General features: G+C 40.4%; 1 protein-coding gene across 5 annotated transcripts; it reads left to right on the top strand.

Annotated features, from left to right (window-relative positions):
* The first annotated feature begins 1,044 nt into the window (after positions 1-1,044).
* Positions 1,045-26,419, top strand: MPHOSPH8 (M-phase phosphoprotein 8). 5 transcript variants are annotated; one of them, XM_063127043.1, is made up of 15 exons: positions 1,045-1,257; positions 2,568-2,723; positions 4,372-5,502; positions 6,498-6,588; positions 8,834-9,061; positions 9,957-10,082; positions 10,165-10,253; positions 11,677-11,817; positions 12,324-12,410; positions 13,893-14,047; positions 19,226-19,380; positions 20,786-20,913; positions 23,664-23,720; positions 24,983-25,066; positions 25,534-26,419. In XM_063127043.1, the coding sequence occupies exons 1-15, from the start codon at positions 1,054-1,056 to the stop codon at positions 25,573-25,575; spliced, it is 2,874 nt and encodes a 957-aa protein (XP_062983113.1). In that variant the 5' UTR covers positions 1,045-1,053; the 3' UTR covers positions 25,576-26,419. The 5 variants fall into 5 exon arrangements, with proteins under 5 accessions (XP_062983113.1, XP_062983111.1, XP_062983115.1 ...); XM_063127041.1 differs by having other exon boundaries at positions 8,834-9,072; positions 9,965-10,082; XM_063127045.1 differs by lacking the exon at positions 23,664-23,720.
* The last annotated feature ends 289 nt before the right edge of the window (positions 26,420-26,708 follow it).

The raw sequence follows: 26,708 nt of genomic DNA, 5'->3' as shown, positions 1-26,708 counted from the left end.
GTCACTTTTCAGGGCAAAGCTCTCCCCAGGCAGTTCACATAAAACAAAGAGAAAAGCCTATGCGGCAGGGTCTTGCTATTTACTGTGTTATCTGTTCAGCACCATGTACATTGATGGTGCTATATAAATAAATAATAATAATAATAATAAAACCTTTAGAAAATATATAAAAGCATTATCCAAAGAAAAAGCTAACAGCAACACATTAAAACAAGATATCACCTATCACATGGCATCCTAATGAAAAGCAGATTGAAATAAAATGTTTTTGATATCTGTTTAATAATAAATTAATAGTAATAACTGGTAGAGATGTGGCCATATACAGATTTGAGGGCAACACTGAAATGGCCCTGTCCCTAGAGCCTGTGAGATCTCAGTGGTGAGCATGAAACTAGAACCTCTGAGGCCTGGCCAGGTTTGCATAGGTGCAGGTGTTCCTTCAAATAACCCAAATAATTTAGCGCTTCAAAGGTTTAAATTGGTGTCAGAAAAGGAATCCAGCCCAGTTGTATTCACTATGAGTCTTTTGCCATTGGTGTTGTAGTTGTTGATTTGTTGAATATCATTACTCTGCATTGATGGTTCAGGGGACACCTCCTGCCCAACCAGACCGACACAGTAAAGCCTTACAAAAAAAACAAAATTCATTGATATTTATGGCAAACTGTGACTTCTGCCCCAGGAAGAGAAGGGGGGAAAGGTCTGCCCAAACCGGAAATTCAAAGGATGTGATTCTCTAATTTTATGCGTCTGTATGGAATAAACAACAAAACTTCCATCCCCCTTCTGGCCTCTTGACCTTCTCCCGCCGATGCTTTCTGATTGGTTGCTTGCCAGAGCTCCATCCTATAGGCCATGTCCTCCGAGAATGGTCCTGATTGGCGGCCGCTGTGCGCGCGTCATGAGCCTTCCGGAGAGCTGGTTGGCGGAGGAGCCCTGCGACGCCCACCTCGCTGCCATTGGGGCGCTTCTCTGGCTTGACCCGTGTGGGGGCGGGGGTGAATGTCGCAGCCGCTTCTTACTGTTGGCATTTGAAAATTCGGCCCCAACATGGCGGCGGCCGTCGTGAGCGGGGCTGAGGAGGAGGCGGTGCTGACAGCCGCCGGCGCAGCGAAGGCCGGTGAGGCGGGAGAAGGAGGAGGAGGTGGTGCGACGGCGGCACCAGCAGGAGCGGGAGGCGGTGGCGAGAGTGAGGAAGACGAGGACGATGTCTATGAGGTGGAGAGGATCCTGGACGTGAAAACGGATGAAGATGTGAGTCCAGAGGGGAGGGCGGGCCTTGCTGGGACAGAACACAACCTCACCTCAGGGTGCTTGTTCTGTCTCTTAGAGGAGGAGGAGGAGGAGGAGGAGCTGAGGACGGTATCCCATGCTCCTTCCCTCAGGGTGGATGAGGGATAACAATTTGTAGCTGAAGGGGGGAAAGGTGATGAGGAAAAACTAGGGAAGTTCCCATTGCTGTTCCGACGTGACCTGTTCCTCCTATTCTGCTTCCCTTGAGACATCTAATAAACTTACTTTTCAAAGCAGGCTGTTTTAAATAAAAAGAGGGTGGGGGAGTCGATTTATCAGGACCACAGCCCTAATTGTAGAGCTTCAGTGTGCTGGACTAGAAGGACCCTTGGTCTGATCCAGCATAGCTCTTCTTATGTTCTTAGCAGACTACTCAATTCTAAACAGTAATCCTCCTATTTCCAAAGTGTGTGCTGTGAGAAAGGCATGACTTAGGGTGCACACCTATGCATGTTTAGACAGAAAAAGCCCTGCAACTCTCAGTATGCCTCAGCCAGGAATATATGGTGGGAATTGTAGGACTCCCCACCCCCCATAGGATTGCACATTTAAATAACAAAAGTAGGGGCTTATTCAACACCCTTCCGCAAAAGTAACACCAAAACTCAGGGGGTGGGCTGCTCTGAGGATGGGTAATTCTTTTTCTTACACATTCTAAAAGTACATATTTGAGGATGTAAGAGTGATGTGTGCCATCAATTTTAATTAAGAAAAACGGTGTCCTGTCTCTAAATGCCTGGGAAACTCTAAAGCATACTGTTGCTTATAGAGGCAGTTAGGGAATATCAACAGCACAAACTTACATTCATTTAGAGAGCAATCCTATAGCCCTAAGAGTCTGAGGGGTCATCAGATAGATTGGATTCTTGGATCCGAGGTCAGAGACAGTTCTCGGATCCAGGAGTCCGAGCTCTGTTCCTTCTCACAGCCAGCATGGAGAGAGCCGCATAAAAGTAAAAATAAACAGCTGTATCCCCACCCCTGCAACTCAGATGTAGAAATCAGTGGATGAAAATAGTGACTTTGTATTCTCCTTCTCTCTTAAACTTCACTACCTGTATACAGTTATATTTTGTGTTTCATTTTGGCTGCTTCCATTCCTCTCTTAATTACTAATAACCATTTCTCTCCAGTGCCAAGATTGTACATAGCTGTATAGGAATCTCTGGTGTCTTCCCACTAGTTTACTATTTAACATCCCATAAAGAGTCATTCTACGCAGTGAGAAATCCTGTTTATTGTACACTTACATAACTGTTTTTGTTTTTCAGGGCAAAATAGTATACAAAGTACGATGGAAAGGATATTCACCAGATGATGATACATGGGAACCGGAGGAACATTTAGAAGACTGTAGAGAAGTACTGCTTGAGTTCCGAAAGAAAATAGTGGATACTAAGCCTAAACCTGTTAAAAAAGAGGTACAGGTATGTTTAACTTCAGCCCTCGTCTTCCCCTCAAGAATTCATTTAAAGCCTATTTTCTGTTATCAGGGGCATTAGCTTTTTAGAGAACAACTCTGTGGTCCCTGGAGTCTCCCTCTCAAAGCTGCAGATTACTTCTACTTCAGGAGGGAGACCTATATGATCCAATCTCTCTCCTTTCAGCAGGCACAGAAAGAGCTGCACCGGCTGCATTGTGAGACCACTAAAATGGCCTCAGAGGACCTCATGGTGGTCGAAAAGGAGGAAATCGGGGAGGGGAGAAGAGATGCCAGGATATGAGAAATCCAATGGCCTCTCTAGCTTCTTCCACTAGATGGGCCCAGAGGCTCATTTAGAAGAGGAAAAAAATGGAGGACAGAGAAGCAAAAATTGCCTCTGTTGCTCCTCCAACCCTGCCAGTGTCAAGGAATTCTATTCCTCCCTTTTAGGATCTTTCAGTGGGGGTCAAAAGAATCTCAAGACACGGTTTCCTTTGTTTAGGGAAAGTTTATTACGAGGAATTGCAAGGAGCCTGCACTCAAGGACATACCCAGAGTCAGACTGCAGTTTGGTCTGTGGTTCACAATTTTATAGGGACAGCAGGTAGCGTATAGTTATTATGGGGGATTCAGAAAACACCAATCACTATATTACGATATAAAACCTACAATTGGCCTTCATAAAGGTCAAGTTCACAGTCTACTCTTGCTATCCCTTAACTGTTTATGAGAACAGGTTTAGGTTCACATTCTAATTTCCTCCAAACCAGCAGCAACCCAGTAGGTCATTGCATAATCAGAAACTGCTTAAACTATCACATTTTCATAGCCTGTGCTATGGGAGTTCTTTATAGTTGGATTACTACTGACTTCAGAGTTAATCAGACTGCCTACTGATCATGAATATTTGTTAAAATGAAAAATGTACTGAGTATCTTTACAGATAATTTCCTGCGTATTTCTGTTTTGTTCTAGTCATTGGGACTACAATCTGGGTGGGCTATGTCAGTTTTCTTCCTAGTAGTTTTTTTTAAATACCAGCACTTAACAGTTCCTGATGTGTTTTAGAAGGCCCCTTCTAAAGGTGGTGAGATAATGAATTTGTATAGTATATGCTGTTTTCAGAATCCTTTCCTTGGGAGCCAAGTGTCTTTTGTACTAAAAATGAATTTTTAGCTGGACTTCCCTAAATTGTTAGAAATTAGCCTACTGAAAATTCTACTAGCCTCTGTTGGGGTGTGGGATGGGGATCTTCAAATAGAACTTCTCTGACATTGTTAAGAATTAAATTAGATTGATCATCTTGTATAACCTGCAGATTTTTAACAGTATTCCTAAGTAATTTTAATGAGATTGGATAGGAGATGTTCCTGAGGTGTTGCGCCCATAATAATTTGTTCCTTTAAGACTGCAATCGTAAAAGTTAAAATCATGTGGGGTGGGGCCCAAACTCTTTATTCTTTGAATCCTAGCATTTATCTTCCTTTGTTCAAAAATTTTAACATGATAATTTAAAGGGCCAAGCTTGGAAACAATATCTTCAACAGACTGAAAAACGCTGAAGCTTCAGTAGTCTTTTTTTTAATCCAGATTTGTGTATTTAGCTCAAGTGCTAAATTTCTTAAGCAAACTATTTTTCCCTCCTTCTCTAGAAGCTGCCTTTAAATGATGATCTTTTTGAAGCAGATTCTGAAGCAGACAGTGACTGGCAAAGTGATACAAAAGGAGATGTATCTCCAAAGAAGAAAAAGAAAAAATCTAAAGAGAAGGAGGACAAGAGCCAAGATGAGATGCAAAAGAAAAAATCTAAATCAGCAAAAGGTAAAGAGAGACCTGGATTAGAACGTGAAAACTCCTCTGATAGTTTGGCCTCAGATTCAAAACCAAAGAAAAGGAGTTCAGAGTCAAAGGAAGACACAAAAGATTACAAAAAACAGAGAAAGGAAGATATAAAAGACATGGGTAAAAAAAAGGGAGAAGTCAAAGACGGAAAGAAAAAATTAAAAGAGGAGTCTAAAGAAACTAAACATCTGCAGAAGGGAAAAAGCAGCGCTCATCAGTTAGATGCAGAATCCAGTGTACTGGATGATTCTTTTTCTCCAGCTGCTGATAATGAAAGTGTCGAATTGGACTCGGACAGCAGCGAGGAGATGCGTCAGACACCTCCTAGAAAAGACCAGCTGGAAGAGAGAAGCGTGCCCTGGGTTGCAATTCAGCAGCCAGACAGTTCATCAAGCACAGATGATAGTTCAGAAGTGAAGGTTAAGAGGAAAAAAAAGAAACATAAAAAGTCTGAAGAACTTGAAGAAAGTAGAAAAATGGACAAGTATTTGGAAAAGAAAAGCACACACAAAAAGCAAAAGGCTCCAGAGAAAGCAAAGGCTCCTGCTGAGCTAGAGAATAAGAGACCATCTACTCCTGCTCCAGTGCAGAAAGGTTCAAGACTGTCCATGGATGAGCGAGGACGCAAGTCCATTGATTCAGCTGGGGAGGTAAGCAATAAAATGAAAAGCAAAGTGGCTAAATCAAGCCAATCCCATGCCAGGGATGCACCTCAGAAGTCAACAGTTGCTGAAAGCAAAGAGAAAAATATAAATTGGAGAGCTGATGAGGAGAAAATGAAAGAGAGGTCTTCTCAGCATTCTGTAGGGGAAAGTCTGTTTGAAAAATTTATCCTGGATCCTGAATGCAGTAAAGGAGGGAGCACAGTCAGCAAGAAGACTCTCTCCAAAAGTGATTTGAATGCCGAGGACGTCCCAAAGGAAAGAGGCACATTATCTAAGGTAATCTAAATTGGATGATGCAGAATTAAGGTTTGTATACCTTACCTTGTCTGTTTTTCTGGGGACTTCTTTCCGTCCTTTTTCTGCTCCTGATTTTGGGGGGTGGGGAGGTGCAGAGGCACTTCAATTCATGTTGAGTTCACCTGCTTTTCTCTAGGAACTTCAGTTTATGTGCAGTTCACCTGCTTTCCTCCCCCTAGTGGTTTTAGAGCCAAACTAATTGCGTGAATGCAATGAATGTCCATGTTTTACGTAAATAGCAGTAAAGGGGGAATATGAGGAGCCTCAGGTCTGTGTAGGATGCAGAGGGGAAGTTTTAATTCTTTCTCCTCCTTGTTCTTGACAAAATCGTCTTTCTGAACTGCTATTTCCATTTTCAACTGGTCCAGAGGCTGTTCATGCTTTCCTATGGCTGTTATTTACATAACAAAAATGTGAACAGTAATTGCTGTAACGTCTTTAATGTCATGTCTAATTTGCCCCTTAGTTTTGCCCACATTCTTTGGGTGGAACTATGTGTAGGCAGCCAACATGAAGCTGAGAACCATAGCTCCTACTTCTGTATAGCAATTTGCAGCAGAGTGATGTGAAACAATGGGTTTGTTTATTTAAGAGAGCTTCAGCCATTAGTAGATATTGGAATGTAATGCATAAACAGACAAACTCTTCCTCCATCTTCTTTCTTGCAACCTCTTTTCTTCTCTCACCCCCCCCCCCTTTACCCCTGTCCTTGAACCCGGTTACTTAGCATTTAGGAATTTTTACATGAATCTTTCTGGCTTTTGCATGAAACTTTCAGCAGCTTACGTAATGTATTTATTTGTTTTGGGTCAGAACAGGCTGGCTATGAGTTACACTACATGTTTGGTGTTCCTTAGACTATCTGCTGGCTTTTTATTAATGGAAGCAAGATAACAAGTATATTGTTACAAAGTTAGCTTCTTTTGCCATAAGTGTTTCAGAACACTGTTTTTATATTTAGCTTTTATTTCCAGGAAAAGGAAGCCAAAAAGAGTGATGCAAAAGAGAAACTCCAGAAAAAGTTTGACTCTGAAAAGGAAGAAAAGGGCAGAAAAGGATTCAAAAGTAAGTATGAAAATCTTAAGATTGCTGCACGAATTGTAGAATCGTTTTAGAAAATTGAAGTAATCTACCCAAAGATCCTATTATATAGTATGTATTTCCCATTGTTTAAGATATGATTTATATTGCATCCCTGTTTATCTACAACCATATTTTGCCTTAACTTATTTAATTCTAATGGGTTGGATTCAGTTCTAGTTGTGTGCAATGGGGTTGGTGGAAGCAGACTTCTCCATCCTTTCTTTCCCATGTAGCCCTTCTGGCAACTTTTAAAAAAATCACAAAGCATTGGGAAATCCTGCTAAATTCAGTAGATTGTGGTGCAAGATGTGGGGTGATGGGGGGGAATCCCTGAAAATCAGGTGGAGCTCTGGTTGACAAGTGCCTCTGTGTAAAGGGTGCACTTCCTAGCAAATTCTGTGTGTGTGGCAAAAAATCCTTTGTCAGTATATTAAGGCTTCTGTGGAGATGAGAATCTACTGGTGTGATGTGGCAAATACATATAATGAATCCCTTGTGAAATTAGTAAGGACCACAAATGCGATCATAAAGAGAGCTCCTGAAGGACATACTCTACAAGGAAGTAGAGCAATACATTACTAAAGGGTTGCTTAGGATCAAAATAAAATAGCAGTGACTGGACATATTTTTGAACTTTCTTGACTTCATTGACTTATTCATATATTTAGTTGAGCTTCTTATATTGGCGTGCTGATAATCAGTACATTATTTAGATGATCCTTGGTACTGCAGGATAACTTAGGGACTGGCTTGCGTTTTTGTATATTGGCTTTGTTGAAACTAGTTTTCTGCTAGCTGCTCCTTTTGCACATTCAAACACAATTAGTTCCAGTTGTGTTGATATAAGGCAAGGTGGCATTTAGGCCTTAAAGGAGGACTGTTCCATCAATGAAGCCTTGCCCTGAATTGACCAATAAAGTTGAGGTCTTGCTTCCACTCAAAGATCAGAGGACTGGTTGAATTAGGTTGTAGTGAGCCATCACCATTTGGTTACCATCCTGTGTTGTGGTTTGGACCTTGTGGGCAAATGTATTGAACTATATGGTATCTTGTGGGGAAATGTATTGTGGTATAGCATTGTGGGTTACTGCATCATACTCGTAATCAATAAAATTGAGTTGTACCTTTTCCCTTTTGTGGTCTGGATCTCTCATCCTTGGTACTCAGTCTGTATAATTGCATGAACACTTAGGCTGACCATTGAAAGTGCTTGCACCCTGGTTTTCTGTGTAGCATTGGTGGGGTGGGGGCAGCTGGGGCGGGGAGATGCAGTATGGAGTTGTGAGGGAAATTAGTCAGAGAGCAACTCAGTATCTTTCTAGTACAGAAAATAAGAGGTCAGGCAGGTGCCAACATTGTGCTTCTTCTGGCACCACCTGAAGATGGTGTTATTTCAGAAAGCTTTCCGAGAATGACCAGCCACGTTTTATCATTACTGGGGTTTTATCAGAACTGTGTTCTTTTAAAAATTGTATTTTTAATATGGTGTGTTTTACTATTTTATTCTATTTGTTGTTCACTATTCCAAAATCTTTTGGATGGGGAGCAGTATATAAATATTATAAATAAATAAATAATTTTGGCACATTGCTATCTTAAATGCTAAACGATCAAACATTAGTTTTATTGTCATACAATATTTCCTTACTCTCTTCATTTGGTAATATTGGTTACTAACCTCATAATGCCTTTACACAAATCTATGTTTTTTTAAAAAGGAATTAGCCTTAATGTCCATGATTTTGTCTATCAGTGGCTTCTAGTAATAATGTCTTTATATTACCTCCAATATCAGAGGCAATATGGCTTTGGACACTACTTGCTGGGGAACATGGGCAGGAGGGTGCTGCTGTGCTCAAGTTCTGCTTGTGAACAAATTCCCAGGCATATCTGTTTGGCCACTGCTTGAAAAGAAGGCTACACTAGTAGTCCTTTGGTCTGATCCAGCAAGGCTGTTCGTAGGGATGATAGGTATATTGTTAACTCCTTCCAGTTTCTCCTAAGGGATTCCTCAAGGCCTTACAAACACTATGAATTCAACTGTTTCTGCTGTTCTTAAACTAAAAATAAAACTGTGGCAAGTTTTCTTTGACTCTCAACTGCTTTTGTAAATGCCAATTTTCTGGAATATAAATAGAAAGTGACTTACACTTGCTGAATTTTTTCATAGTAATCATTACATTCAATAATGTTATGCAACCCACAGTAATTTTGTTAACTGTTTTAGGTTTGAAAGAAATCAAGAGTGCATTTGATGTGTTTAGCATTTCTTCAGAAGAAAAAAATGAATACTTGGACAATCGCAAAAGAGAGGAACCAGGACATGACTACAGATGTACAGATGAATTCAAATCAAAAGACAGACAGTTATATAGCAGGAGCACAAGAGATGAGACAGATACTTGGGCTTATATTGCAGCAGAAGGTGACCGTGATGTAACTGAGGACTGTACTGGTAAGTTGAAAGTGTAACATCAGGACAAAAGACTACTTGAGTTTGGTCTCTTTGTTGACAGCAAGTACTAAGTATGGCCTCTAACTTAAAGTTCTTGAGGCAGGCACTTGAAAAATCCCCACATAGATGGGGCTCCGATGCTCAGTACTACATACTGTATTTTATTATTCCATCTTTTTTTTTATCTTCACCCACAACACACACCATTTTGCACATATAGCTCAATCTTCCCCAGAACCAGGCAGATGGTATCTCTTGGCTTCTCCATGTCCTATTCATGTACATCCATTACTGAGACTCTTTTTGAATCCTGAATAAACTGGAATCCTGAAATCTACAACGTGAGCCAGCCAGTATAATATTCTAGGAAATCCAGTGGCTTGAGTAATGTTACCTAATATCACTAAAAGTGGCTATGGGCAAGTCTGCAATTATGAGTTTATGCTTTTAGTCTCATTAGGACATAGGTCACTGAGGTCAGGCTACCTCTGTCCAGCTAGGGTCACAGCTGGCTCACTAGTCTAAGCTGGTAGAAGGTGCTCTATACTGTGGAGGCAGCCTGTGTATCCAGTCATGACAAAGATGTATCTGTGAGCACTCACAGATTGCAAACTTGTTCCTTCAATAGAATACAACCCCGTCTAGCACAGGGTAAACAGCACCAGTATAAACCTTAGCAGATGAGCCACCCACCATCAGGACCTCTGTCTTGTTTGGACTGAGCTTCAGTTTATTGCCCCTTCTCCAGTTTATTGCCCCACCAACACTATGAATTAAATTTTTACTTGAGTTGGATTAGGAGGGAGGGAAGGGTATGCAATGCCTGCAGAGATGGTGATTTATTTAGTGATGGAAAAATTGTTTTGTCCCCCTCCTAAAAATTCAAACTCGGTAGATGCAAAGCAACAAACTGTGAGCTTGGGCATGGACATGCAGTTAGAGTGGCTGACCCTGGAGGACTTTCAGAAGCATCTTGATGGAGAAGATGAGAATCACTTGGCAGTTGAAGCAATATCATCTAGTGAGTAACAGCTAGTGTTGAAGAATCTTCTTACCTCCACTTTTGAAAGTGATTTACTCCTATTGAACTCATTCTCTTCTAGCTCAGCTACGGGATGCTGTTAAAAATGGGCACTATGATATGGCAAAGATGGCTCTTAATTCAAATGAAGAATATAATCTCGACCAGGAGGTACGTTTTTATGGAATATGTAGTTTAATAATCTCTGTATAAAACACAGCAGACATGAAATCGTTTGCTTGTTTAGGTAAGTAAACAGTGATGGAATATAGATACTTACAGTTTTGTTGATGGCAATCTACTTACATGTTATATATTCTCAAGATTAGGATTGTAGTCTTTAGAGCACAATTCTGTGCACGTTAAGGTGCTTTACTCCCTAGTGAGTTTATTTATTTATTTATTACATTTCTATACCGCCCAATAGCCGGAGCTCTCTGGGCGGTTCACAAAAATTATTTTAGAATTGTATCCAAAACAGTTGATTGATTTAAAAGCTTTTGATCAACTAAAGGTGTCTCAATCAGCTAACACATCTTTTTTAATGTTAACTTTAATATAAGTATTCAGAACACAGATGATGGATATGTACGTCACAGCAGGCGTTATCAGTATGTTTTTTTCTTCAAAACTATTGTTTTATTCATATGCAGATTTAGTCAGTGCAACCCTATACATGTCTACTCAGAAGTAAGTCCTTTTTAGTTCAATGGGACTTACTTGCAGGTAAGTGCGTGTAGGATTTCAGCCTAAAACATGTATGATCAACTAAGATTACTTTAATTTGGTGACAGCCCTTATCAAGTCCATTTTCTCAATTCAGATTTAGTGAAGGTGGCATTAATACCCTCAGACTATTATCACAATTGCTGGAATAATGACTTGACCTTTGGGGGCTTGTTCACGATGTGCTTAAACCACATTCTGTTTGTTCAGTGGCTAAAATGTGGAAATCCTTATAAAACTGTGATTACAGAAGCAGAGCCACATATGTGTGGTAGTTTGTAGCTTTTCATTCAAGATTGAGTAACTAGAATTGTTCCCATGATTGCCAACTGTGAGGAATATTCCTAGAGTTGCTTTCCACCTTCTGGATAAGGTGGACAATAAATTACAAAATGACAGCACTAGCCTCCAGCTAGGTTTTCACATCCACCACAGGGGTATTTTAGGTCAGCTACCATGTGGGAAGGATTCCAGAAGAGAGGAAGCTGGCAATGACAACAGGCACTTGCAATAGGTGGAGCCATTTTGGCTTTTAAAGTATCACTGTGTTTTATAGATGTCAGATCACATTTGAAAGCACCTGTCAAAACACGGGATATAAGCTTACTAAATAAATAAAATATAAATGTTGAAAACAATATGACATTACAATTCCACTCTGCATACTAAATAATCTCTTGAAGAATGACTGCCACGATGACTTCCTCAACAACAGAAACCCAATATTACATGGGGAGCATCTGACCATGTGGGTTTGTGAGTTATTCTTTGTTGCTGAGCTGTACACCACCCGTTCTTCATTCATCAGAGCTGTAGAGTAAGAAAAAGTTGTAATTGAAAACCAAACGTTAATAAATTGCTATTGCAGGATTCTAGTGGAATGACTCTTGTGATGCTCGCTGCTGCAGGAGGTCATGACGACATCCTTCGACTTCTCGTCAGGAAAGGAGCTAAAGTTAATTGCAGACAAAAAAATGGAACAACTGCATTGATACATGCAGCTGAAAAGGTTGGTTTCTTTTCTGCCTGCATCTTTTGTTTTTATTTATTGGGGAAATCTTTCCTCCAAAAATTCTTCCTAATTGTTGCACCCAGAATAAGGAATTAAATTAGTGTAGCTTGGAATGGTTTCAAAAAAACAAATTCTAGTGCCTTACTTTTTGAGCATTCAAGGGATACGAATCTGCTACAAGTCTGCTGATTTGACTTCTCCGTATCAGTGGAGGCTTGTAGTGGTTTGCTTCATTATTTTTGATTGCCCTCATTGTACTTTAGAAAAATGTGAAAAATTGGAGTCATTATTGCCCTTGGACTGCTATTTTTAGAACAATTTTGCTTTGGTCTAAATCAAACGTGGCACGCAGTAAATCTCATTTCTGAAAACTTTCAATACATATTTATAGGGCTATCTTAAATTAGTTTGCATGGCTCTTTACTTCAATATACTGCTCATCTTTCTATATTCTGTTTTGGTTCAGAATATTCATATTTTAACAACTATTTTGTTTCTTATAGAACTATCTGACTACTGTAGCCATCCTTTTGGAAGCTGGGGCATGTATGAATCTACAGCAAAATAGTGGTGAAACGGCTTTAATGAAGGTATATGTTGATAAGGGGGCCAATCTGGCATGCTTAACTAAGACCAGGCTGGGTGAGCAGGAAGGAAATAGTCTTTCCCAGCTGTGCCCACCAGGTTACTTGATTCAGCAGTAGGGAAGACTGCAGGAAACTGTTGAGTGAGGTCATCAGGAATTTTAGGGTGCGTTGTCATCAGCATACTGATGGCGCGCAGCTCTGTTTCCTATTTTCATTTTCATCAGGTGAGGCTGTGGATGTGCTAGATCCAATGCCTGGCTGCTAATAAACTGAAGCTCATGCCAGACAAGATGGAGCTGCTGTTAATGGGTAGTTCTTCTGACCACGTGTAGGGGGCTCCATCTGTTATGGATGGGGTTGCATTTCCCTCAAAGGAGTCGGCTCATAGCTTGGGGATTCTCATGAAACTATCTTTGTCACTTGGGGCTTGGATGGCCTCAGTGGCAAAGAGTGCCTTCTGGCTTCAGTAGTCCATACTGTGGTAACCTTCAAGTTAAATTATTGCAATGTGCAGATATTGTAAAATGTGGCAGCCAGATTGGTAAAGGAGATCAGAAGGTCCAAAAATGTAACACTGATTCTGTCCCTCCTGCACTGTCAGCCTGTGCATTTCCAAGCCTGATTCAAGGTGTTAGTTTTGACCTATAAAGCCTTACGTGGTTGGGACCACAATACCTGACAGAATGCCTCTCCTGGTATAAACTTACCCTTATACTATGCTCATAATCTGGGGCTCTCCTCAGAATGCCTCCTCCGAGGGAAGCTCAGAGGGTGGCAACAAGGGAGAAGACCTTCTCGGTGGTGGTCCTGATTGTGGTGGCCCTCCCCAGTAAGGCCCACCTGTCATCACTGCTGTCATCTTTTTAGTGCCAGGTTAAGACCAAGCATTTGACATCATATAATTGGGTTTTGAACAAGTCCTGGGATTTCTTACTGTTGAATGTTAAAATTGTGTGTGTGTGTTTATATGTTGTTTATTATGGTTTTTATATTACGTTACAATATTGTATTTTTAAGGCTTTTAATATTTGTAAATTGCTGACAGAGCTTTGGCTATTGGGTGGTATAGAAATGGAATGAATGAATATGTTCTGTTAGCATGACTTACCTGAATTGGGTATGCTTTAAATGAGCTAATCTTTTCAATAGTCTTCACACGTGGCACTAATCCATACGTCACATTATTGAATGATGCAGTGGCTTTTCTTTGTTAGGATGTAGGAGTGTAGATTTCTCCCCCCATCCCAGCAAATAATCATTACTAACTCATTTCCTAATCTCACTCGCTCTTCCTCTAGGATTGAGATGGGACTGTTGCTGCTACTCAAACTGTATTGTTGCCACCTGCAAGGTGGCTAGAAATGTCACAATTGCAAAATGCCCTATTGCTTTCTTTACAAGAGTCTCTATTCTAAACTCTGCATGTCAAATAAATACCTATGTGTCTTTACATATTACCTATTATTTCTGGACTTGCACATATAGGCTTGTAAAAGAGGAAATTACGATATTGTCCGTCTTATGATTGAAAGTGGAGCAGACTGCAACATTTCATCAAAGCACCAGAGCAATGCCCTGCATTTTGCTAAACAGTGTAATAACTTACTAGTGTATGAACTCCTCAGGAGTCACTTGGATACGTAAGTATTTGCTTGGAAAATAGCTGAATTTCTCTAGTGAATCAAGAACTGTAGTTAGGTTGCGTTTGGTTTTTATGGAGGGAGGGGGAGAGATTATATTGGCTGAACTCCTTTTAATATAGAAATGCTTTCTTGGGTGACCCTCACATGCCTGGTGTGTTAGTGGAATTTGTTAGGGTGCAAACATTATACTTTAGCTTGGGGAGAAGTAAATAGACTGATAGTCTGACATCGTGTAAGGCATCTTCATATGTTCATAAGACTTTCTCCTACCTTGGATAAAGTAAGGATACAAAGAATCCAGGTTAAGGTTCAGGTACTGATTTTCATTCATTATTAGAGATGTGAAGGCCCCGAAAGAAACCCGGAAAAATTCGGGGAAAACAGTTTTTTCCTGAAGCCTTTTTTATTTTTTTCCGAAAAATTGAAAAAAATGAAGAAAAAATGGATTATGGGATGTTTTATTTTAGTATGATGAATAAAATGTTTAAGACAAGGTGTTCAGATATTTACTTCTCCAAATGATTTCTAAAAACTATGTACAGTATCAGATTATTACAATTTCTGTGCACCAAGGACAAGCAAAGTCCTAGGTTTCAAACTGAAACTACAACTCTCAAATGCAAAAGCAAGATGCATTTCTGCCTCTAGGGGGACTGCCATTGAAGCAGAGACTGAAACTGATAGTGATGGCTATAGCTCAGAAAATGAGTCTGATTAAATTTCATGCATATTCATTGAATCTTGGTTCCCCCTTTTTTTTCCAGTTCTTTTTATGGGAATGGGAGCTTTATGTCTGCTTATGCAGAGACATAAATAATTTTCTTTGTTACTATTTATTTATTTATTACATTTCTATACCGCCCAACAGCCGGAGCTCTCTGGGCGGTTCACAAAAATTTAAAACATTCAAAGTATAAAACAACAGTATAAAACCATAATATAAAATACAATATAAAAGCTCAACCAGATAAAAACAGCAGCAATGCAAAATTACAAATTTAAAACACCAAGTTAAAAAATTTTATAGACTGTTAAAATGCTGGGAGAATAAAAAGGTCTTCACGTGGCGTCTAAAAGCATATAATGTAGGTGCCAAGCGAACCTCCTTAGGGAGCTCATTCCTCAGCCGGGGTGCCACAGCAGAGGAGGCCCTCCTCCTGGTAGCCACCTGCCTCACTTCCTTTGGTAGGGGCTCGCGGAGAAGGACCCCTGAGGATGACCTTAGGGTCCGGGCAGGTACATACGGGAGGAGGCGTTCCTTCAGATAGCCTAGCCCCAAGCCGTTTAGGCCTTTAAATGTTAATACTAGCACTTTGAATCGGGCCCGGACCTGGACTAGCAGCCAATGAAGCTGGAAAAAGACTGGCGTGATGTGGTCTCGTCAGCCAGTCCCTGTGAGTAACCGTGCTGCCCTGTTTTGTACCAGTTGAAGTTTCCAGACAGTTTTCAAAGTTAGCCCCACGTATAACACATTGCAGTAATCCAAACGAGAGGTTATCAGAGCATGGATAAATGTAGCTAGGCTATCTCTGTCTAGATAAGGGCACAGTTGGTATATCAGCCTAAACTGAAAAAGGTGCTCTTTGCCACTGAGTTCACCTGTGCCTCAAATGACAGTTCTGGATCCAAGAGCACCCCCAAACTACAGACCTGATCCTTTAGGGAGAGTGCAACCCCGTCCAGGACAGGGCAAACATCACCTCGCCGGACAGATGAACCACCCGCTAACAGTACCTCCATCTTGTCTGGATTGAGTCTCAGTTTATTAGCCCTCATCCAGTCAATTACCGTGCCCAGGCACTGGTTCAGAACAGCCACTGCCTCACCTGGGTTTGATGGAAAGGTAGAGCTGGGTATCATCTGCATATTGCTGACACCTCAGTCCACATCTCCAGATAACCTCCCCCAGCGGCTTCATGTATATGTTAAACAGCATAGGGGATAAGATAGAGCCCTGTGGAACCCCATGGCTTAGGGACCATCGCACAGAGCAATAATCCCCCAGCACCACCTTCTGGAATCGGCCATCCAAGTAGGAGCGGAACCACTGCAACGCAGTACCTCCAACTCCCAGCTCAGACAACCTATCTAGAAGGATACCATGGTCGATGGTATCGAAAGCTGCTGAGAGGTCCAGGAGAACCAACAGGGTCGCACTCCCCCTGTCTCTCTCCCGGCAGAGGTCATCTCACAGGGCAACCAAGGCAGTTTCCATTCCAAAACCAGGCCTGAAACCTGACTGAAATGGATCTAGATAATCCGTTTCATTTAAGAGTGCCTGGAGTTGTCCTGCAACCACCCGCTCAAGCACCTTGCCCAGGAAGGGGATATTAGCCACCGGCCTGTAGTTGTTAACATCCTCTGGGTCCAGGTTAGGCTTCTTCAGGAGTGGTCTAATTACTGCCTCTTTAAAGAGGCCGGCACCACTCCCTCTCTCAAGGAGGCACTTACAACCTCCTGGACCCAGCCGACGATCCCCTCCTTATTTGATGTAATGAGCCATAAGGGGCAAGCACACAGGTGGTTGACCAGACTTGGCCAAACACCTTGTCCACATCCTCGGGCCTCAATAACTGAACCTCATCCAATAAAACTGAACCGGACGGCGCTAATGTTGATGGTTTCTTCTGTTGTTGTTGTTGTTTTTTAAAAATTGCCTACTCATAAACTGGCAAAACCAAAGAGGTTCCTTACAGTTTAGGTGTTCCTAACAGTTCAGGAGCTTGTAGCTCGATTTGTTACCAAAAGAAGTAAACAAAAGTAAAGAAGTAAATTCAATTTTTAATAATTGTTTGAATACTCCGTACTTTTAGTATACCAAATGTAATAATTTTATGCCAAACCAACTTGGACATAATTACATTTTATATTCTTAAAGTAACAAAGTGACGTTAAATCTGTAAAAAGTGCTAATATGGCATTATTTAAATTTTTTCCTAAAATTTCCATATTTTTTATGGCTTCAAAATTCCCAAAAATTTTACATCTCTAGTCATTATGAGGGGAAAGATTGCCCCTTTCATTGTTGGGTAATAGTTCGGAAGAGGCTACCTTTACTAATAGTAGATTTCTTCTTTGAAGGTTTCTTAGACCTTCATTCTTCACGTTTCAAGGATTTCTGAAGAGCTGAATCTAATGCATTCATGTATTGCCATTGTCTTTCTTCAAAAACATCAGGATTGAATGGGCAGTGTTGTCAAATTATCCTTAGAACTCTCATCTATGAGCTGTTTTTAATATTTTTTTCATTAGAATGTAACTATTATAAGTGATTTAAGATAAAATGGTTAGATTATAAATATTTTATATAGATTATGCTTCTACCTTTTACTGTTCTGGAAACAAGTTTATGAAGTTTTCTATTGGGCTTCCTTTTAGTATTCGGTGCTGGTTTTTCATATATTTTATGTTCAATAAAAATCCTGATCGTAAAAATCTTTCCATACCTTCTGTATGGGGCTTAGATTTTGGGTAGTGTAATATAATAGATATTATATCCAGACTTTTGATTGGTGGAAATCTGCTAATGCTAGAGTGAGGAGAGAGACCCCCTCCTTCCTGCAGCCTCTTGTGCCCCCTGAAAATCTGATCCAGGCTATTGGGATCCCAGATAGCATAAGGGGACTGCAAGCGGAAGGAGGGTTCTGCAGAAATTATCTCTTCTCCCCATTTCTTCCAGCCGGGAGCTACAATTGGATCCTGGTCCACAGGTGCTTCTACTGTTGGTATTTGAAGAGATTCCATAACTTGTGGTGGCATAGAATAGATCTTTTTATGAAGTTTATGGGAAGTTAGAACTTTCCCTTGGTCCTTCCACTCAGTGTGAAGTATTTGGGAAGAGAACAATGGGCACCAAGGGACCCTCAGAGAAAAAAAATCTGCAGCTTCTTCCAACCCCTCTTCTTTCAACCCCTCTGCTGGCTGAACTGTAGGAAATTTTAGTTTCAAGTTCTTTTATTGCTTTGCTGATTATGATGGGGAAAGCCTCTAATGGAAAGAGCTGCCTCTGGGATGGGGCATTTCTAGAATATTCTCTTCAAGGAACTCCCCTTCCCCCTTCCAGAATCTGCTTGAGAAATCACTTCTAACTCCCTCTCCCACTACTTGGGGATAGAGTTCTATGCACCTGTGATGGCAGCAGGGACTTCCTCTCAGACTGTTAGTGATGAATATCACTGATCTGGTGAGACACTGAAACAATAGCTTCCCCAATGTCAATGTCAGGAGGAACAGAAGGGGCGTTTATCCTTACTGTGATGTCGCCTAGCACCATGGCCAGCAGAACATTTATGCCTTTCCCTTCTTGTTCTCTTTCCCGAGGATAAGTTATAATTGGTTGAGGAGGACTCTGAAGGGGAAGGGGAGGAGGAATAGAAATACCTTCCCAACAACAATGACACTCTAACTGTGCTTGCCCTGTTCCGTCTGAAAGGGGAGGAAAAAAAGGCTGCTTTATGGTGTCTTTCCTGCCCTCTCCACTCCCTTCCTGATTGGTGTCGAGGAAATTTCTTTCCTTATTTTTAGGATTGTTGAGTGGGGCTCAAGAAGCTGTCTCCTTTCTTTAGGGAAAGGAACTTTATTATGAGCAATGGCAAATCAGGCGATTGCATGGAGTCTGCTCGGTCAGACTGCCTCATGGTTGGTGGTTCACAACCTTTATAGGGGCAACATGTAATTATTGTAAGGGATCCAAAATGCACCAATCTTTACATTACAATATGAAATCTACAACCAATCAAATACAGGGGTCAGTCAAATGCAATATATATGTTTCATGTTATCCTATCCAGTATAGTCTGACGCAACATTTTGTTCATGCTAAAAAGGGCGTAGGGCTAACATGGGCAATTCCCTATTACTTCTAAACATTCAATTTCAACTAGGTGGGGTCTTAAGGGTGCAAGTTATGAAGCATAAACGTTTTCAGTTGCAACACAGTTACCATTCCTCTCTGTCTTGGCCTTCATAAAGGTCAAGCTCAGTGTATTCTTTCTGTCCTTTACCTGCTTATGAGAACAGGTTTAGTCTCACATTCTAATTTCCACAATTCTAATTTCCACAATTGGCAATTGTGAAAACTCTGCTAGTTTTTTTCTGTTTACAGTGGAATAAAATATTGATATTTGTGTAAGAATTTATTGACCAAAATTTAAACAGGTGGTTTTCCTTGTTTAGGCTTACACGAGTGGCAGAAGAGACAATAAGAGAATACTTTGAAACCCGTCTTAGTTTGATGGAACCTGTATTTGATATTGCATGTCATCGGCTTTGCGAGGGACCAGATTATTCTTTGGAGTTCACCTACAAGCCCCCACAGAACGTTCCTGAAGGTTGTATTTAGACACATTCTTTCATCAAACACTGAATTGAAAATCCAAATGTTTAAAAATGTGTGTGTGTGCGCGCGCGCGTGCACATCCATCCTTTGGGCATTTTGTAATGGAATATCTAAAAATAAAATATTTGAAACTCTTTAAAATAACCCACTAGCTGTAATAGCAGTACTAAACAGCAGTCAAGCAAACAAAAAACCAATGAAGGAAGAATTGAGATCAAGTCACACATCTCAGAAGTTCTTTTGTCCTTGAGAGAGTAAATTTTAGAATGTTTTTTTTTCTTTGCTTTTAATACTTTTATTATTTTCTACAAAAGCAAAACACTTAAGGGGAGGGGAAACAATACAGATTACACAACTTCACACCTATCACATCCAATAAAAAACACATATACGTAAGGCTATACACCATTTGAAGCAGACTTCACGTCAGACGATGACTGTCAATTATTACTATTTAGCCAGCTCAGAATTACATAAAGAAAAAGAAAACCATAGATAAACACAAATTATATATAGAATCCACATACAAATCATTCTTTTGCAATTCTTGTATATATTCTATCAAAGGTCTCCATTCCATTGCAAATGAAGTTCTTGATTTTTCTCTTACTAACACCATTAACTTCGCCATCTCCGGTTTTTAGAATTTTTTTTAGGATGTTTAACAATGTATATTATGTTTTAATTCAGTTTTATGTATTTTACCGTTTATTGTTGTTCCCCGCCTCGATCAAAATAGAGAGGCGGGTAAGAAATAAATTATTATTATTATTATTATTATTATTATTATTATTATTTCCTTAATAGTGACACACATGCTTTATAATCTTCTGATGCTTGTCTGTTGGCCTTACCTTGTCTGATGCTTACACTAGTGGGGCGATCGGGATGTGAGAAAATGAAAGCCTATCAAAAAATTTCAGTAAAATTCTTAGGATCAAAATCTAAGTGAACAAGAATTGGACTGACCAAAATTTAAATTTGTGTTTTTATTTTATGTGTCCCTTGCTTAGGAGTCCTATGCCTTTCAGAATCACCATAGGAAACTATTAGTCCCCAAAATCCATGGAAAACTTTCAGTACTCACTTTCCAGTATGCCACTTTCCAAATTAACAGAGGTACTTGTTTTAGAGGAAGAAAAATCTGATTTACCAGGCTATAAAGTTGAAGGGCATTGAAATACAAGCTGGAACCACTTTTTCCCCTCCTTTGTGGCATGAAAATTATTTAAATCAATAGTTCTGTTTTATGTACTTAGAAACAGTTGCTATTTTAAGACTATTACCTTCAAATAAGTAAAATATTCAGTTTTTTCAAACATTTGTGGGGTTAAGGCAGATTTTAAGGGAGTGGTAATTCTTCATTTTTGTTACATTCTCTAAATGCTTGATGATAGGATCTGGAATCCTTTTATTCATTTTCCACGCGAACTTCTTTGGGAAAGAAGTCGTTGCCCGGCTCTGTGGACCATGTGGCGTGCAAGCTGTGGTGTTGAATGACAAGTTCCAACTGCCGGTGTTCTTGGTAAATACTTTATGTTCTTGAGTTGCTGTGTAATTCTTCAAAAATGCAAAATATTTCAAAACAATTCATTCAAAATATTTTTAAAAAACCTGAAATCAATTTTAAACTGAAGCTTGATGTATTGTGTGATAACTGTACTAAATATCTAAAAAGCCTGAAAAATCTACAGAGCAGAAACCGAAACCTATGATCCTTGATCAGTTACAGTGGGAACAAGGAACATGTGTAATAAATACTATTCATTATATTTATATCCCTCTTCAACATTGGTGCCCATCCAAATTTCTTCAGCAGTACTGCAGGAGCAGTATTTTCAACACCATTTGTTGGGTTTGGTCTGTACAGGAATCTCAACTATCTAGTTTTTCATTAGCCTCAGTATACCTTACATTCTTTGTGAGAGAAAATGTAATTATTTCCAATCACCAAATATAATCTCTCAGGACATTTTAAATGTGGTTTTATTACATTTAGTATTACTCCCTATTTATTATATAACACTTTTAGTTCTGCAAAATGCTTTAAGATGCTTTCAGATTGCAGGGGGGAGATAGCGATAGGTAGGTTTTTTAAAAAAAAAACACCAAAGTGCAGAAATCAGTCATGGTTCAGGACTACTTCACTGGTGGTCTATATTTTTTGGCTGTCCTTGCTAACCAAAATTGTAGTTGCCAACTGCCTCCCACTCCCAGCAAGTCATGGCACTATGCCAGCTTGAGCAACCACTGCATGAAAGGAAAGGTGAGGGGAAAATGCTGACTTGGGTGTTGCTGCACGAAGGTGCCCTGGACACCTTCCCATAGCAATGTCTAAGCAAACACAGCCTTTGCTGAATAGAGGAACAACCATTATATTTTCCTTTCCCAGCAGCCTTGGAGCAGTCTCAAACCATTTTGCACATAGCAAACAAGGCGCTAATGTATTTGCATTTAGGCACAGGTGTAGGATGGGAAAACCTGGCTTGGTAGCAGGAATGTGAAAAGGACCTACGTGTCTTAGTGGATCACAAGCTGGCTATGAAGCCAGCAGCACGATGTGGTTCCTAAAAAGCTAATGCAATCTTAGGCTGCTTTCACAGAAGCACAGCATCCAGCACATGGGAACCAATAATTCCACTCTATTTTGCATTAGTCAAGCTGGATTTGCAGTACTGCATCCAGTTTTGTGCATGATACATTAAAGGAAGTCATTGACAAGCTGGAGCATGTCCAGCTAAGAGCAATCTGGATGGCTATGTGTGCCTGGAAACCAAGTCCTATGGGAAATGGTTGAAAGAGCTGACTGTGCTTAATGCAGAAGAGATGATTAATGGGAGGTATGATAGTGGTCTTTAAATGTCTGAAAGGCTGTCATACAGAAGATAAAGCAGCCTTGTTCTCTGTTGCTCCAGAGGGCAGGACTAGAACCAACGAGTAGAAATTGCAAGGAAGCAGATTTCAGCTTAGCATTAAGAGAAATATCTTAATAGAGCCAGTGTGGTGTAGTGGCTAGAGTGCCGGACTGGGAGTCGGGAGATCCGGGTTCTAGTCCCCACTCGGCCATGGGAACCCACTGGGTGACTTTGGGCTAGTCATAAACTCTCAGCCCAACCCACCTCACAGGGTTGTTGTTGTGAGGATAAAGTGGAGAGGAGGAAGATTATGTATGCCGCCTTGGGTTCCTTGCAGGAAAAAAGGCGGGATATAAATGCAATAATAAATAAAATAGTGAGTTGGCATTTAAGCAGAGGCTGAATGGCTCTCTTTTGGGGATGCTCTAGCTCACAGGTGGATAACTTGAAGCCCTCCAAATGCTTTGGTCTGCAGTGTCTATCATCTCTGCTACCGTAGCCAATAGTGAGGGTGGATGGGAGTTGTAGACCAAAACATCTAGAGGGCCGCAGTTTGCTTACTCCTGCTGTAGCCATATCCTGCACTGCAGAGTCTGCACTGAGCATGTGATTTGTCTAGTTCCTTTCCACCCTTATGATTCTAATTTAATTAAGTCTGCCCAACATCTCCTGCACTACATTTTCAGACTGTTACAAATTGCAGACCTTTGGGCTTCAACATCATGCCTGGCTTTTTTGCCCCCACCCCATTTGCTGAAAAGTTGTTCTGTAGAACCCCAAAGCTCATGCACCACTTTGTAACAATTTAGTTTGTGCTGATTACCCTCCTGCAGGGGTAGGCAGATATGGTGCTCTCCATATTTCTGGACAACTCCTGGAATATCTGGCCATATTGGCTGGGGCTTATGGGAGCAAAATACCTGGAGCACCTCAGGTTTCCTGCTTGCTTCTGAGTGGACCAATACGGCTCCCTATGGTTTTTGTGAGGGGAAGTTGTTAATTTTAGTGTATAGTGCTAAGTAAATGTTTCAAACGGCAAGGAATACACACTCTAGAATATATATTCCTTTTTATTTCCTGTTAGGCACACTCTTGGACCAGCTTTTAGTTGACTTCATTATTGTGGCATTCTGCAAGAATAAACTTCCAATTTTGAAATTTAAAAAACACCTTGCTAAGAAGGTGGCAGAGTTTTATTTAACCTTATATAGTTAGGATCTCCAAAGTGGGGTGGGCAGGAGGCACCATTAGAGGGTCTGCAAGTGATCTGTTGCTGGAAGATAGGCAGCAGCTCTTTTCCTGAAATGTGGCCCCAGCAAGCACCTGGAGAGAGTTGTTGCTCACTTCCTGCCCTTCAGCTCCATGCGTAGAGTAGCCAGGCACCCATTACCGCCTTCTCATCCTCTCGCCTCCCTCCCAGCCCCACAGAGCCTGCCATCCTGCCTCGACAGAGCAGCTTGCCCAACGGATCCTCCAGGTGAGTGGCTAGGCTAATAATACCTGCAGTGGCATCAGTGCCAATCCTATCCAGCCTCATGCCCTCCCTGCCTTTGGGCTCAATCAGCCTCTTCTAGTCTCTGCCCATCACAGGGCCTTGCAAAAGGAAACACTTGACTCACATCCAGTCATGTTAACTTGGATTCCAGAGATCAGAGCCTGTGAGGACACAAGAGTCCTGCTAGACCACACCAGGTGTCAATCCTGTCCAGCATTTTAAAAGCAATCTGTGTTTTAATTTGGGGGTTGCTGACAGTTTTGTTTCTTCTTGTATTCTTTGTTGATTTTTATTTAATGGCTTTATGTTGTTTTTTATTAAAAATATTTTAATGTTTGTTTATTGCAAGTTGCCCAAAGATGGGGCGACATACAATTGTTGCAAATATTGTTTTTAAAAGTCCCATTTCCCAATGGCCAGCCAGATGCATCAGGGAAGCCCACATGAAGGCAATAGCCCTCTCCCCATAGTAGCTCCCTCGCAACTCGCCTTTGATCTGGGAGGTTCCATATAGCCATGATAGATCTATCCATATACTTGTTTAAAGCATATGTAAGCACTTGAGTAGAGCTCTGATAGAAAATGGCTTTGGTGGGATGAACTCACCAACTCTTGAGTGTTCCCAGGAATGGCCAGCCCTACCACCTGCCTCCTTGAAGTCAAATGCCCTCTCCATTGTGCCAGAGCTCCCATGGCCTAGCGTTAGATCAGTAACAAGTGGAGTTGGAGCCATGCAGGAATGGTGTTGAGGTAGAACACGGCGGTCTCTTGCTAAAAATATTGATAATGGTTTCACCCTGACCAGTGTTTTCATGGAATGGCCTGCCAGAGGAGATTCGTAAAATTAACTCTCTGTATGATTTTAAGGCAGCTTTAAAAACTAGCCTTTTCCGGCAGGCCTATCCAGATCAATGTAAAATCATGAATTTTTAAGATGTATTGATCCCTGTTCTAATGTGGTTCCCCGCCTCGATCCAAAGGGAGAGGTGGGTAAGAATTATTATTATTATTATTATTATTATTATTATTATTATTATACAAAGGTCTCTGCGTGTCATTGGTTAAACAAATGATTGGCACTTGGTAGGCGAAGTTAACTTAAGAGACAAATATGCACACACCAAAAAAGTTATGTAATTGAGAAGTTACTTTAGTTATCTTTAAACATGTCTGGCTGACCAGGGACATGATGCTCTTACATGTGGGGCACACAACCAAGTTTTGTTTTCTCTTTTTTATTTTAGGACAGTCACTTTATTTACTCCTTCAGTCCTATTCAAGGCCTTAACAAACTCTTCATACGGTTGGTAGAAGCTCCAACTGCCAAGGTGAGAAATGCAAACACAGGTGTATGTATTGTTAAAGCATAGAGAGCTTCAAAACTTTACCTTTCAGGAGTCTAGTTAAATGCTCTACTAGATTCCTATGAATCTAGTGGTCTATGGTATCCCATGCTTCTATTTATAAATTTTTCATATTGCCTTTTTTGGCTCTAACTCTCCCCCACCCCTTGCATATTGTGATAACGCAATACAGATGATGCTTAAATTATTTTCATTGAGGCTTCTTTCTTGCATTACATATGTTTGATATAACTATAAAATGTGTTGGATGTGTACACAAAAGATGTAATGGAACTTGCCTTGCAGTCTGAGGAAGCATTGTTTTATTACCACTGAAAAGGCTAGTTGGGCTTAGAGAATATACATACACTTAGGGATCCAGTATATTGTCATCAGTCAAGACTTTAATGCATTTTCTTTGAAGATAGTCAATGGCATTTTCTGTCTTACAGGTAAAGCTGCTGATAGGCGCATACAGAGTGCAGTTACAATGACCTCATGAACCTCATTATTGATGCTTTTATTTTATTTGAATTCCCCCGCCCCCCATTATTTTTGAGTCTGATCATGCAGTTTGGAACTCCTGATGCATTCAGTACCCTGTTAATGCTTCAACCGGTTTCTTTTACTTGGACTCCGTTTACCATCTGCTGGTTAGCAGATGAGCAGCTGAAGAAACTGGACAAGATGAGTTTTATTTTGTATAGATATACCTGTATTTGTGCCAATGACTGTAATTCCATTTCTAAGTTGTGAAGTCCAGACTGCAAATCTCAGCATTTCCACAATGTGGAATGGTGCAAACACCTCCTAGAGATAAATTTCAATTTTTAAAAAGCAAGACTTTGATTGTTTGTAAAGGTTAAATGTTGTCCTAATTACAATGTTTATATTTAAATTATCTTCTTCTTTTTACCAAGCAGAACTACATTTGCTATTTCTATGACACAGGAAGACAGGCAGCATTTCTGCTTAATAAAGGAATGATGTAACTAAGATGTGTGTGCATAAGCTTAATATGACAAGCCCGCTGGGGTTGCCCAGATAGCCCCATCCCAGTATAGATGGTTTGTTGGAAAGCATGAACAAAAATGTTGGTTAGGCATTATTGTAAAAGTTAGTATTCCTGCTTCATAAAGATTTAACAAGTATAGGGAGGAAATAGTTTGCAGATACTATCAGGTTATTTTTTTAAAGCAGACCATATTTATAGTTATTCTAATCTTCTGTGTTCATGTAATACTCCAGAAAGATTCATCTTTTGCCATAATTAAATGACCCAGTTTATTGGCTGACAACAGTCCTGTTGTAGTTCTGTGCTAATAAAAATGTAAAACACGTATGAATCAAAATTTCTTTGTGTAACAGTAAACACTGTTACACAAACTTTAGCTTGTGTTGTTCTGTATCAGGTGGTGTGTAAGAATTGAAATGACTGGTAGTGGTTGTACACTTTAAGTTTAGCAGTCATTTTATTATAGTAAATTTATATAAGCCTGTAGCAAATCAATTGAAAGGCAACTTCAGTCTGGTTCTATTAAGGGGTCAAGGTTTGACATGTCGGCTCTTTATAATAAAACTTTAGAAGGATGAAAGTCTTTTTTAACATCTTTTCCCAAAGGAAACA

The sequence above is a fragment of the Elgaria multicarinata genome, chromosome 5 (assembly GCF_023053635.1).
Source record: "Elgaria multicarinata webbii isolate HBS135686 ecotype San Diego chromosome 5, rElgMul1.1.pri, whole genome shotgun sequence".
Lineage (NCBI taxonomy): Eukaryota > Metazoa > Chordata > Lepidosauria > Squamata > Anguidae > Elgaria > Elgaria multicarinata.
The sequence above is the reverse complement of the archived record's forward strand: the minus strand, read 5'-3'. Positions and strand labels throughout refer to the sequence as shown.